At 36.8% G+C, this 15,231-nt stretch overlaps 1 protein-coding gene across 20 annotated transcripts in view; it reads right to left on the bottom strand.

Annotated features, from left to right (window-relative positions):
• The window catches only part of LOC129952313 (potassium voltage-gated channel subfamily KQT member 5), a 498,379-nt gene that overhangs the window by 140,095 nt on the left and 343,053 nt on the right, over positions 1–15,231 (bottom strand). For all 20 annotated transcript variants that reach the window (XM_056064831.1, XM_056064830.1, XM_056064829.1 and 17 more), the window contains one exon: positions 6,454–6,642. In XM_056064831.1, the coding sequence (XP_055920806.1) occupies positions 6,454–6,642 (189 nt within the window). The remainder of the gene's footprint in view (positions 1–6,453; positions 6,643–15,231) is intronic.

Below are 15,231 nucleotides of genomic sequence, written 5' to 3'. Positions count from 1 at the left end.
TTCCAAGACAAACTTTAATCCATTTTCTTTTTAATTCACTTAATTTCTCGTTCGTTTAATTTTTCTGGAAATAAAATCTGACTTAACATTTTTTCCAACACCCATCCTTTTTTTTTCTTCTACATATAAAATTATATTCATTTTACTTAACAAAAATTACCACCATAAACACACCAAATCCCCAGAGAAAGAACCGCTGCCTCAGTGACAGCAGCCGTGGCGTTGCGTTCCGTTTCAAAATAATTCCACTAAATGCCATCAGCACTACTACTGGAAAACTTAATTGGAATCGCTAATCCTATTCCGTTTGGGGGATAATGGCATTCCGTCCTTTTAAATGAACATTGATAATGTCAGAATCCCGTTAAATTGGCTAAAATAAAAACTAACAATATCTACACACACCAACCAACTGAAAAAAAAAATTGAAAACGCACCATGTTATAGCGGTTAAGCCTATGGTCTGGGTCTAGTCCTGTGTATTATTTCTATTAACGAGGCTATAGCCTGCATACCTCGTTTTAATTGATTCGACAGGAAGAACAAAAATTTCGTCCTTAATATTATTGTGTTATGAATTTTAATATGTCGTCTCGCTGCACGATACCGACACTTTTATACGCTACGCACAGCACTGCCATCGGACATAAAAATACTAACACAAAAAAATAACAATTCCCTGAGGCCATCATGAGGCTACATTTACGCCACCGCTCTCTGATGGTACCCGTTTAAATAAATATATTCCATATTCTTTTCGTCATCGTGCTGAACATAACAAAACATTTAAATGAAAACTATATAGGAACCCCTTTTTACATCCCCCTATACTAACGACTCCAAAACTCTACGTACCTTATACTAAAAATAGTGGCGTTACTGACATACAAAACAACGCCGGTCGGTATAATGTCCTGTATATGGAAAGGACATTTTGTGGACATTCCATTTTCATTACGCTGCATATCCTTATTTAGGTTGGTTTGGTTGGTTGGATAGGTTGTTTGTTGTGGAAAATTGCTGAGGACATTGTAATGTCCCCACAGGATTATTGTTGTCTGGTGGTCACACAGTTATACCGTATGTTTACAAAATTGAACTGGACAATAATTAAGGACATTTTGTTTTAATGTTGGCCAAATTAGTTCCATTGCAAAAGAATATACCCACCACCAACAACGAATGGGTGATATTTTAGAAACCAAACAGCACACATACCTATCTAACGAATAGAATACAAACTCATAGTTCCGCAAGTCGTGGTTTATATTTAAAGTAGCTGTTCCTATTACGAACTTGTAAAATATATATCCCTATGTATACCAGATCCAGTAATTTAGCTAGGATGCCTCATTTGTGTAGTAAGTCTTTGGGGACAAAGTTAAAGAAGCCTTAATTGTTGTGTCCACGTGCTTTTTGGTAAATTAACTAAGACTAAACAAACTTAAATAGCCATGGGGGCACTCTGGAAGAACATTTTAATTAAATCCTATTAAATTCACCCAAGGGTAGAATAGGACTCATGTTCTGGAAAAAGTGCCGCTGTGGCAAATTTAAGAAAATTTGAATAAACTGTCAAAATGTGGATACATGATTTTGCTTCTCAAATGAAATATTAACACAAAGGCATTATTTTGATTTCTTAAAAGATGTTTCCAATAAGAGGTTTCATTTTGAATATTCTACTTTTTCTGTCAATTTTAATGGTTCCATCTTTTAACATATGACAAGTAAAAATTATGTCACAATAATAGGTAAGGTCAGGTTGTAAAGGCTGTCCAGGAAGGAATAGGATTAGGCCAGTTTATTGTCCCATTGTGATACCATATGAATCTCGAGGTTTGAAAAGGCTAAGACCGCAATCGCTGCCACGTGGAACAGGTGTTTTTCGAACAAAAATATTAGACAAAGTGCCAAACTTCGAGTGTTTGAAGCAGTTTTAGAAGCCATCATGTTATATTCGGTGCAGGTGTGGGGCTAGAAGCAGTATGAAACGTTGGAAAAATTGCTGAGATATTATATTAAAAGAATCTTTCATATTCCGTCCAACGCCCCAAATTATCTGGTCATGCTGGAATCTGGACTTCCACCTCTGTTTATATGGACCTTTAAGCTTCATATAGATTATATTCTTAAGGCTATCAATATGTCAAATGAAAGACTTCCAAAGATAGTAGCGCTTCATATAATAAGAAGAAATACAGGCTGGATGGAAGAATGGCAGGAACTAAGTCAATGGTGCGGGATGCCACTCAACCTCAATTGCGATAACTTAAGCGAATGGAAACCAAGGCTTTATGAACTAATAGTAAATGTGGATCGTAAGTGTAGGAAGGATATGTGATGGAAGCAACAGGCTCAGTTCATAGAACCCTATACAGCAGTTTGAACCATAATCTTAATGAAAGGAATTATTTTGAGATGAATATAGTGTTGACGAAATATCCATGATGGGAAGATTAAGAGGTGAACTTCTTTGCCTCAACTACATGCCACATAGAGACGATCTACCGATAATTTGTGATCTATGTAACATGCAAGAGAGAGAGGATACCCTACATTTCATAGGCCGGTGTCCGGTCTTAGCTGAAACCAGGAGATATTACCTAGGTGCCAATATATTATCGGTTATCCAGATAAAAGATCTCCTCAATGAGATGAATGTCCCAAAATTATTTATGTACTGCAAAGCTGCGTTAAGATATCGACAAAGAATAATAGATCAAGACTTTTAATCTTTGCGTAAAGGTAGTCATGTTAATTACAAGTTATATAGTTCTTTTTTTTTAATTAATTATTCTTGTAAAATAAGAGATTTAATACATGTAAATTTTATTTTTGTCAATCGGCTGACGGCAATGCCATGCTCAATGATTTTGTATATATATTATGTAAACTAAATGTTTGTAATAAAGAAAATCTATCTACCATTTTTGGAGACTTAATCTGCCTTACTATTTCCTGAAATGTATTTATGGCCGGGCACCCAGAAAATATAAATGTCAAACTGTTGTTCCATCTCTATTAGAGATGATCGACAATTATGGACTGTTATAGAATTTGTAGAGACAGAGTCCCGAAATTTACTAGCGCCCTGATTATCTAAGGAAAAAAATGATATCAGCTGTTGATAACACGTTTTCTGTAAGTCAGGGCAAGACTCCGCCTTGAAGACGCTACAATGATTGGGAAGGCAGAATGAGAGTCTTAGATTTAACCATTATGAGTACACGCCTCCACCAACCCCTTAATTTGTTTTAGATATATCTGTATAAAAGATTATTAACTCGTCTTCAAGGAATGCCCTATCCTCCCAAAGAAGTCCCAAAGGTATAGGAATCTCAAAGTTTCTGTCGAATTCTAGTTCGAAGATGGTGTGTTCTGTTTGCTTTAGAATTGATTCTAAATATAAATCTTTGAGGCAAATAGCACAGCTTACAGCTTTTTGTTTACTTAATATATCAAAAGGTGTTAGGTAAAGAAGGGTATCCAGTGCCGCAGATGAGGTTGTGGGAAGCGATGCGCTTATACATAGGCAAGCTGCGAACTTTTATTGGATACCTTTGAAAAAAAGGAGGTTAAGGTATGAATTTTATATTTCGGTTCACCGTACAGCCCAAAGTATCAGTGTTAATCTAAGGCTTTTTGTAAGAGTTCTTTTTGGGTGTTAAGATGTATTCCTGAAACCTATATTGCAACAACAGACACATAGACAATCACTCTGAAACGCTCCACATCCAGTGAGGATTTCATGCACTATTAGGTTGCAGAGGATGTAAATCTCCTAACAACACTTTTCGGTGTTCCTAGGCTAACTAATCTTTTAGCAAAATATTCCTTAGCTTTAAGTTAATTATTCTGATAGTTACGGTTTAATGAATTAACTCCCAAAGTAAGGCCCTCTAGGTTTAAAGATGTCGGTGCAGATGTGTCCACGTGTACCTTCGATAGCAGGGAAAGCAAACATAGTGTAGTCTTTAAGATGGAGAGAGTATTCGATGGTGCGTACTAATTTATGTAAGGCCGTTTCCACCGATTTAACTTTACAGTAGGCAAGTTGAGACATAGGCAGAAGTCTTGCATCACTATTACTTGCCTTTTAATGGATATTAATCAATCTTTCTAAGGTCTTAGAGATGAGGGATGATATAATTATAGGTCGTAGATCTTTAGTGTTCAATTGCGAGCATTTTTCTGCTTTAAGTATGAAAACAACTTTCTATTTTGTTTATGGCGAGGGAATATGTACCAGTTGACAGCTGTTAAAAATTTCCCAAAATATTGTTGCAATTATATCTGAGATTTTTTGGAAATCGTCTGATACTATACCATTTGGTCCTGCAGAGATTAAAATCGTTTCTTGTTGTTAAAAGAACATTTACGCTTATCCCTTGTGACATGTTATAGACCTTGTGGATATGTTAAACTCACAATACTTAAAATGGAACTATAGGACTTTTAAATTGGCGCGGGGGGGGTAGTACCCGTGGCATGATGGTTAGTGCGTTGGACTGTCATGCATGGGGTTTTGGGTTTAATCCCTGCATGTGCCTACCTAATTTAAGAAAAATTAATTTTCGTGGGTACTGCCTCTTGCGAGGAATTGACAAATCCTTCAAGAGTAATTTTTGTCATGAAAAGTGCTTTCTCAAATTAGATGTTCGCATTCAGCATATAAACTGTAGGTCCCTTCCATCTCTGAAAACATTACTCGCACACAGGAATGGTTGAAAGTTGTAAGTAACTAGGCCCTGGTTTTTCATGGACTGTTGCGCCACTTGATTAATTTATGCCAAATTATCATTATCAAGTTACACAATTGAACAGCAAGTTCAAATGATAAAATTTTGTAATCAAAATGAGTCCGTTAACGCAAACATTGCACGCATTGCACCCATTTTACGGTAGGCGTGGTGGCCCTTTAGTAAACAATTAGCCAACACCCGTACACTCAAGGAGAACATCGTCGTGAAAGTGTACATCAGAACCCGATGCAGTCTATTAATAGCCGTGCACAAGAACTCGGCCTTTCGCAGACTTCAACTTGGCGAATTTTGCATCGGGACTTGGGCTTAATCCGTAAAATATCCAACTGAACCAGAACCTCAAAGTTCAAGACCATAGACAAAGCCGTATGTAGGTTCCGAAGAGGTCCCCAATTTTGGTAGAAAATTCATCTTTAGTGACGAGGTGCATTTTTGGATGGATGGCTGTGTTAACAAACAAAATTGCCGTATATGGGACGATACCAACCTACTTGAGGCTCACCGGTGACAATGCATCCTCAAAAAGTTACCGTTTGGTGTGGATTTTGGGCCGGCGGTGTAATTGGGCCGTTCTTTTTTGAAAACGACGTTAGTAAACATGTCATTGTTAACACCGATCGCTACATAACGATGATAACTAATTTCTTATGGCCCAAATTGAACCAGATGGACTAAGACGACTGTGCTGTGGTTCAAGCAGAACGCGACACTACGTGACACACAGCAAACGCCACAATTGACATTTTCATCATCTACTTGTCCTTATTGAAAAACCCTATATATGTTAAAAACTGTCAAAACATAGCCTTTATGTTAGTACGTTAATTTAGGCTTTGAATTCAATATCAGTACAAAGTGTGATATTGAAACAATCTATTAGGGATCGAGTTTTCTTTCAATTCTAATTTCCTAGAAAAAGTTTTTCAATTCTGTCTAGTTTCCAAAAATCTAAGATCCTTGTGCTTCCTTTCATAGTTTATGTTACTGAAACTCTTTATTCTTAAATCCATTTTTACAAAACCATTTAACCCAACCTTCTAATTAAATTTTCTGAGTCTAAAAATTTCACTCTTAAGTATCCCATTTTCTTTGAATCATGTTTTTCGTCGTGGTGCACACAAATGTAACTGACAACAAAATCCTATTAATAATAATTAACTTTGTCGTCCTGAATTTCGTGAAGAATGGAAGAGGAATTCTTTTTTTGTGTTGTTCTTTTATTTAACCTCGAAGAGAACGAGATATTTCAATTAACAATATAAAACTGTAAGAGAATAACAAAACATCAGTGACAGGGCAACATTAATTTTATTCACTATCCGAAGGAATTTTTTCATTAAAATGAAAAAAATCGTGGAAAAGTTTATAGAGCAATTTTTTCCCATTTTTGTTTATATTTTATCTTCTTATCTTTAAAGTTAGTTTACCTAAGAACTGTAAGCTTAACAAAAAGAACATAGAAGATACAATAACTCAAAAATCAATTTAATGTTTATTTTTATTTTTTTCTCAGTCTCCAGAGTCACCATTCTAAGGATCAGAGAAATAAAGTAATATATCTTAGTCACTAAAGGATATAGTTTGATATTCTAATTATCCTGAGTTTAAAAAAATTCAAGTTTTGCATTTTTTTTAAATAATATAAAAATAGATTTTTAGTAATTAATTGTGTATGTGGGATACTTACACCATAACGTGATATAAAATGGCAGGTACTCCTCTGGGGCGTTCTAGAAAGTTATAGATTCGGCTTTGTAGCCTTCTATAACGGGCATCACGTCGTGAGCCACGATTATAGTTCAATGGTTTCCCCAGTAGTGACATTCGTGGTCGTGCAAGCCTATCGGCTCGATCTCTATCACCAAGCTTGCACGCACTGTAATGAAAAACAAACATAAAACAAAATTAGTATATTTACATTTTCAAAATCAAAAATTTAAAAAAAAAAAATAAAATATTTTAAAAATTCATGAAAAGTTTATATAGAAACATGATAAATGCACATTTGTCAAATTGTTCAAGTATATCTCGAGTTTCTTTCCAGGAAAAACTTCCCTTGCAGTTGAATAAATTATGAAGCCTTATTCAAGCTCAAAATCACACTAGTATAATTTATGCGTGTATCACATTCACAATATGTTGATAAATAGCATCAATATTTTCTCAGACAATTTCAATACATTCTTCCTCTTTTTCTTTCCTACAAAGTCCTGTTCGTAGAAACAGATTGATCAATTGACTGACACAAATTTCGGACGTGTTAAATTCATCTAACATGGGTTAACTAAATTGAAGAAAATATGCTTCTGCATGACTTGAGAATATACATTTCAAAATACAAGAACATTCTAGTATAGCTACGTTATATTTCTGAACAAGGACAACGAAGACGACGACGCCAACGAACAACGATAACTTTAGAACTTACTCAGCAAGATATTATGTACATAGGTAGGTTTCGTAGGAAACGTCTTCTGAAGGAATTTCAAATATATGGTATTTCCTGTTCCTATTTGAATACAAATTACATTTCAATTCTTCCTGAAATATGTGTGTTTGTACGTAGTTCAATACGTTCATATATCCATTAGGGTGGTATCAGTTTTTTTTTCATTTTCGGATGGCGTTAAAAAGTTTTTTTTTTTATTGGACAGTTATTTTGTGTCTCTTAAGCTACCATTAAGAACTGTTAAAAAAGTATTTATCTTTTTCCCCTTTATCAAGACTTGTAGCAAGATCTTCAAACTATTAAGAAAATAGTGAGAAAAATCGGTTCAACTTCAAAATTAAGTAAAAGTTTGTGATAGATACGTTATCACATATCGCTCAGCAGTAGCATTCCGGAGAGCAGTATCACAAGATTTGGTTTCATAAAAGAAGAAAATGGAGAACATTTCATAACTTCTTTAAACTATAGAATTGTAGAAATGTAGATCATTTATATTGAAGGACAAAAGAGCATATTTCAATACTCACAGAACTGACATTAAACTTCTATTTGGACAGTGAACAACATTTTTCGAAACAGGAGAAATAATAGCAGACTTGATAAACTCCTCCTTTTAGTACAGAAAAGCTGAGATAAAACAGCAATAAATAGAAAAAAGGGGTTATCTGATTTTTTTAATCGAATTTTAGAATAACGAGGAAATAGTTCATATGCCAACTTAATGATACTCTATTAGCTGTTTATTAACATAATTTAAAGGGCGGTTAAAATTAAAGGATTTAGAATGAATATTCAAGATTTGATTATTGAAATTTCATATATACAATTTGATAGTCGATTAAATAAACTGAGCTAAAAAAATTACGCGCCTTGAAATTTCGTAATATTTTCGAATATGTAAAAGCAAGACTTTTTTCTTAATTTAGTGTTGTTTATTAACATTTAATATTATTAATTTATGTACAAAATAAACCAATGGGAAAAACTCTTGGATTAAATCTTAAATTAAATGAGTATTTGTTCACTCAGTAGTGGGTCCCCCCTAACATATATCAAAACTTTAATCCATCGCGTCGACCCAATTATCTCACTCTTTAACCTGACCTTAATGCTGATAAGTGTTAAGATTTTCTTCGAAGATGCAAGAAGTTTTTATCCCCATCTGATCTGGATACAATCTATAAAGCTTATATTTGTCCGTAACTCGATTAGAATTCTCACATCTGGGAAGGTGCTCCAATAACACATTTGAGTCTCTTGGACAGAATTCAAAACAGAGCTCTAAAATTGATAGGTGACCGTTGTTTAACTGAAATTGCATCTCTTGAGCACCACCGTAAGGTTTCATGTCTGCCAATACTTTATCGTTCTAGGGAAATAGCCAGTTGCATTTCTCCCCCCGAACAATATAACACTAATACCTGTTCTTTTAGGAATGCCCATCAGTTTACCCTTGAGCCCAATTTTGGACGTACAGTTAAGTACAGAGATTCTCTCTTTAGCCGCACTACACGAATGTGGAATGCTTAACAAGACTCAATATTTCCCACTCATTACAATATGCAGACACTCAAAGCCAATGTGCATCGGTATCTCCTTTCCAATCCTATCCTCCCTTCCTTGTTGCTCGCACTAGGAATAAATGGTGCGAAAGGAACCACATTTTCTTCCAAAATTTTGGTGATGTAATAACTGATCATTCCACTATGCACAGCCCAGTTATTTCGTGCACGGAAATTCCTACCCACACCATGACGTTACATCCCCAGAAATTTTCCCGCTGGGCAACTGTTGTCAAATCTGATCTTCTCCACACTTTTTTTACGTCCATCTGGTAAGCGTGGACAAACCCTAGACTTACCAGTAAATAGAATTATACCCTAGTCGGCCTCGGTTCAATCTTGGTGAAGGCGAGTAAATTCCCTTCGATTGTATACGACCAGATCACTCTCAATCTTCAACCGCTGCTGTTTAGAATGCTTTGAAGGCTTTAATAACGCTGAGGTACCTGGGTTCTGGCAATCGCTGTTGGGTAGTTATCCGTCTTATAAGTTGGTCCGGTCGGGTAGATGAGTTACATTCGGTCGTTTTTGAAGTATTTTTTACGCTCCTTGTCAAAGACAAGCTCAGTTCAGATTCTCAGTATCTTTTTTGAAAGCTTTTAGCTGTTTCATGCCCGTTTTAGAGATGGTGTTTCAAACGGGAAAGCTGTTACCAATGACTCAGCAGTTGTTTGTACATCAGTATGTAGATCTGTTGACTTAGTTCATCAGCAATGGATGGACTCAACTAAAGGCCAAGGTAGGTTTCCTGAGAACTTTCTGGGAATGCGAGTTAAAATTTAGTAGCTCTAAGAAATTAATTCCCAGTTGCTGATTTAAAGGATTTAAAGGGCCGATATTGAATTTGAATCACACCTAAACCTCAAGTTTTTTCTGCTTTTCATTTAAAATTTCTCAATTTAAGCCTAGCTTAATTTGAACCATTGGTAATTCTTGAAAGTTATTTAGGCTTCTTATAAAAATTTGCGTTCAAATCAAAATGCATGTCGTGCACTTCGTAATTCTTTTAAAATTCTGCTAAAAAACCTCGAAAAAATAATGGAAGAAGGAAAACTAGTTCGGAATGATCACTAAGGATTCAGGAAAAAAAACTTCAAGATAGAGAAAGTGAGTTGAATTATGGATGTGGTGAAGAAAGACTCAACTATATTATTAGATATTTCTCTTTTGCTACGGATTGACACTTGGGTCAAAAGATGAGATAAGCTTGAAGCAGAGACAGATGTACTAGTGACCAGAAAAAAAACTATGGGGCTGTTCAAAGAACTAAAAAATGCTGAACCGATCCAAAAATTCTAAAAATAAGTCCTTAATGGAATAATAATGTCCTTAGGTGAATACAAAATAGCGATTTACATCGAGACCTAGAAATTGAAATGGTAACAAAGGTTTTTTTAAAACACTCTATATAACACATTTAGAGAATAAAAAGTCACATTTTTTCCGAAATGGTGACCATCTTAAATGCAAGAGAAATTCGGAAATCAAGAAGAACTAAGCTGCATAAATTTATGGCTTAAAAGCTATAAAAAAGTGCTACAACTTTAAACTTCCCCTAAGGTAAATTATAAATTAAGTAAGAAAAACAGTTGCTGATCTTTTATAAATATATTACTCCTTATTAACCGGTGGTCTAAGAGCGGTAAGAACCTTAGGATTAGGACCTCAGTTTTATTTGGAATCCTATGGTCTTAAAGCGGTAAGGACCTTAGGATTAGGACCTCAGTTTTATTTGGAATCCATAAGAATATAATGTAAAATTGTACATATCTTACTGTTGCTGAGCTTAAAAAAACCTCAGGTAACTTAACATCTTTATTCAAAGATATCGAAGTTTTCCTTAACGCTGTAAGCAAATAATTCTGTCCAAAACATTAAATCAATTAGGTAGCGCAACAGTTGATTGGGAACTAGGGCCTAGTGACTTAACGATTCCTGTGTGCAAGTAATGTTGTCAGGGATAAAAGGGATCTACAATTTTAAGCTGAATGTAAACGTCTTATTTGAGAAAGCACTCAACACTTGGAAGAGAAGATTTATCAATTATTCGCCACAATCAGGACCGTAAAAAAACTCATAAATATGACAGCCCTATGCACTAAACATTACGCCACAGGTACTATAAATAGATTATTCCAAAAAAAAATCGATACTGAAAGAGTTTTATTTTAAAAAACATTTTAAGTTTTTATCTAAAGTAGAGGGCTTAAAACGTATTTCTTTCTATACATTTTCGCGTCACCCTAATGTATATCTTTAAGTTATGTGTGTCTCATAGATTCATCACTATAGATGATACGAAAAAAAAACAAAATCCATTTTCCGGCTCCAGCTGCTTCTATGCTCAAGGAATTTGCAATTCTCTCACAACTAAGGACCAACCCAAGGCAACACATACTCCACACTTATACTGTTCCTTCACTAATGTATCTACAATGTGCGTTTGGCATAAATAACCAGAATCCAGATCAACAGGTGAATGTTCGAAATACTCCAGGAATTTATTTATAAGCCCTTAGAGCTGTATGTTACCTACACAGAGTCTCTGATGATGGTCCTTTGGAATGTAGTATACCCGCTATACCCTACACGCCCTCCATTTAAACATTCTACATTCTGAAATTCGTCAGCTTCGTTGGCAACCTTGAATAAGGCATAAACTTCATCCCAATGCATTGCCTCAAGCACAATATTGCACTATACTCTGTTGCATTATAAAGGAGTCGAACTGGCTTCTAATAATGTTTGTTTTTCTTTTTTCCGACGCACGGACGCGACGACGCAAAGCGTTCTTTTTACAAAACTCTACAAAAGCCATTTCACGCCTCAATGCATTCTGTTTCAAGTTCCGATTTCAAATCCGGCAAAAGAACACCCAACCGAAGATGCTTATGGTGTGGCAAGCGTTTTTCAGATTCCTCCGATTTGAAAAATCCGTAAAATAGTGTAGATACTTTACTAGACGCCTTTTCTATGTGTGTATATTTATAGTCTTCGAGAGAGAGAGTCGGAAATTTATATTTGCACTTTGCTCATTTATCACTTTAACGGAATCAACAGGTTAAATCTAGTTTTCCATTCTTGGCCGAAGTGGTGGCAGTTTTAGCAGTTGGTTGGACGACGACGACAACAAGGACGATGACGATGAGGCGCATTAGCTTGAGTCCTGGGGTAGGATACTATTGTAGAAAGGGATGATGGTCCTTTATTCTTTTTTTGTTCATATAACATGACACCATAAAGATCTTTTCTCCATGGGTATAGCAATTGTGTACACACAGAAGGCTTTCCTCTATTCGAGAATCCTAAAGTGCAAATACTTGGGTTATTTATGAGACGCAATTGAGCTTCTCGAATTTGTTGGAAAACGGAAAAGCAATCTTGCGTGGATGTGAAAATGCAACATATTGCACAATGTCAATATTTCTATAGGGATTTCTAAGGGATTGGATGCATTCTTTCACTAGAAACGTTAAGGCATGTGTGGGGTATTTAAACAGGAAGTCTGGGTAGACATCAGTATAGTGAAGGATAATGTTATTTTTCAAAAAAACAATAAGCTGGTTTTGCGGGCTGGTACTTAACCATTTGTGTTGTTTGTTTGTTTTTGATTTGAAGCTTTGAGATATTCCAAAATATTTACATACAAATGACAATTTTTGGTTTGAAAATCAGTCTTGAACTTCTAAGGATGAACATAATCCAGAGAAACATGCTTCAATTTATGTATTCGATACATCAGACTATAAAATTATCAAAATTTCGGAATATCAGAGTATCAGCAGAATATCAGAAAATTTGCTATCAGAATATCAGAACAACAGAACATCAGAATACCAGGATATGAGAACATCAGAATATCAGAATATCGGAATATCAGAATATCAGAATATCAGAGTATCAGACTATCAGATTAACAGTATTAACCCCTCAAAAAGTTGGACATGACATTGAAAAGTTTTGTAAGGAAATTATTGTGATAAGCTTAAGGTCAAATGCATTATCTTTATCAATAGTAGTTTCCGTGGCATGATGGTTAGCGTGTTGGTGCCTTCTACAGTTCCTTACAGTGGTATTACATCTTACTAGGAATTGACAAATCCTCCAAGAGTAATTCTTGTTATGAAAAGTGCTTTCTCAGAATTAAAACTGTATTTCCCCACCCTTGACAACAGTTCTCACACAAAGGAATGGTTGAGAGTTGTAAGTCACTAGGCCCTAGTTCTCAACGGATTATTGCTTACTTACTTAAGGTGGCGCTACAGTCGTGTGTGAACTAGGGCCTCACCCAACAAACTTCTCCGTGACCGAGCCATCTTTCATCCGCTTTTGTCATGGTCCATGCTTCTGCACCGTATAGCAGGACGGGGATGATAAGGGTCTTATATAGCAACACTTTGGTCCCTCGAGAGAGGACATTATTACTCAATTGCTTTCTTAGTCCAAAGAAACAGCGGTTACCAAGAGTTATTCTGCGTTTGATCTCAGCGCTGGTGTTGTTTTCTGCGTTTACAGCGGAGCCTAGGTAGACGAAGTCCTTGACTACCTCAAAGTTACGTCTGTCGATTGTGACGTTTTGACCAAAACGTCGGTGTTGTATGTCCTTTCTAGACGACAGCATGTACTTTGTTTTGCCCTCATTAACCGTTTAACCCATTTTTGCCGCCTCTGCCTCAATACTCACAAAAGCCCCATTGACATAACTCTGAGTTCTTCCGATTATGTCAATGTCATCAGCATATGCCAGTAATTGGACAGATTTTTGAAAGATAGTGCCTCTAGTGTTGATGTGTGAGCTCTGCATTATTCTTTCAAGCACGATGTGAAAAAAATCGCATGACAGCGCATCACTTTGTCTAAAAGCTTTTTTGACATCAAAAGGTTCTGTTAAGTTGTTCCCAACCTTTATGGAGCAGCGTGAATTCTCAATGGTCATCCTGCACAAACGGACGAGTTTGGCAGGGATGTCAAAACTAGACATGGCTCTAAGGAGCTCGTCCCTGTAGATGCTGTCATATGCGGCCTTGAAATCGATGAAAAGATGGTGGGTGTCGATTTGGTGCTCTTGAGTTTTTTCCAGGATCTGCCGTAATGTGAATATTTGATCAACTGTGGACTTTCCCGGTCTAAAACCACACTGATAAGGACCTATCAGGTTGTTGACGATGGGCTTTAGACGTTCACATATTACGGCAGAGAAGATTTTATAGGCGATGTTAAGTAGACTTATTCCGCTATAGTTGGTGCAGTTTAGAGGGTCTCCTTTTTTCAGGATTGGACAAACAATACTGAGGTTCCATTCATCGGGCATGCTTTCTTCCGAGCATATCTTACAGTTAAGTTGGTGCATGCTCCTAACCAACCTATCTCCAGCTGCTTTAAAGAGCTTGGCATTCAAGCCATCCGCCCTAGCGGCTTTATTAGACTTCAACTTAGATATGGCAATCTTTACTTCGTCTAAATCGGGAGGACGGAATTGTTGGCTTTCGTCGTCTATATTGAATGGATCATTTTGCCTGAGAGCGGAATTCAGTTCTTCATCGCCGTTATACAGTCTGCAGAAGTGGTCCTTCCATATCCTCAGCATTGACTGCGGTTCCACTATGATGTTTCCACTTTCGTCTTTGCAGCCTTCGGTTCTAGGTTTATGTACCTGTGAATTTCGTTTCACCTGTTCATAAAACTTTTGAACCTCATTCCTGCTTTTATACTTCTCAACATCTTCGACCGCACGTTTCTCATGTCCTCTCTTTTTTCCTTCTGAGAAGTCGGAGTTTGTCTCGCCTCTTCTAATCATAGAGCTCACGAGCAGTTCTCGTCCTTTTATGTAGCGCCACTTTGCGTGCCTGTTGTTTGGCTGCATTTTCCTGTCGACATTCCTCATCAAACAAGGGGTTCCTTGTTGGTGGCTGTTTGAAACCCAGCATCGTATTTCCTGGATGGTGGTGATATCTGCTTTATATCGTTCTAGGGCCTCCGCTAATTCTTCGGCCGCACGTGGTCTGTTAAGGGACCTAACATTCCACGTGCATATCCGAAGTTCGTTGTCCTCTATTCGTTTGCGTTGGTTGTCAACAGTAAATCCGTCCGTATCCGAGGCTTGCTGGTGCTTCGCAACTAGGAGGTTTGTACGTGGCCAGGAAGTCACCCCAACGCACAACCCCCATCCTGGAGGGCCAGATCCTAAGTATAACTCCAAGGATGGGGAGCCGAATAAAACCGCTCCTTACAGGCCTGGGTTCCAAATAAGTCGAAGAAGCCCTATAAGGTGTTCACTAAGTAGTTCAACCTTACTTACTGCCGTTTGAATAAGGAGAGGTGCCTTAGTCGAAACACCTCTCCCCACCTCTCTCGTTTGCTGCCCCCAACAACTTTCCACTGGGGTTGGAACCCAATCTCCAGTTGATGTACTAGGCACCCGATGTTCACCACGGGGAGGTGAGAGTAGGAGTTG

The sequence above is a fragment of the Eupeodes corollae genome, chromosome 3 (assembly GCF_945859685.1).
Source record: "Eupeodes corollae chromosome 3, idEupCoro1.1, whole genome shotgun sequence".
Classification (NCBI taxonomy): Eukaryota; Metazoa; Arthropoda; class Insecta; order Diptera; family Syrphidae; genus Eupeodes; species Eupeodes corollae.
Note: the sequence above shows the minus strand (reverse complement) of the source record. Positions and strands in the feature narration are given on the sequence as shown.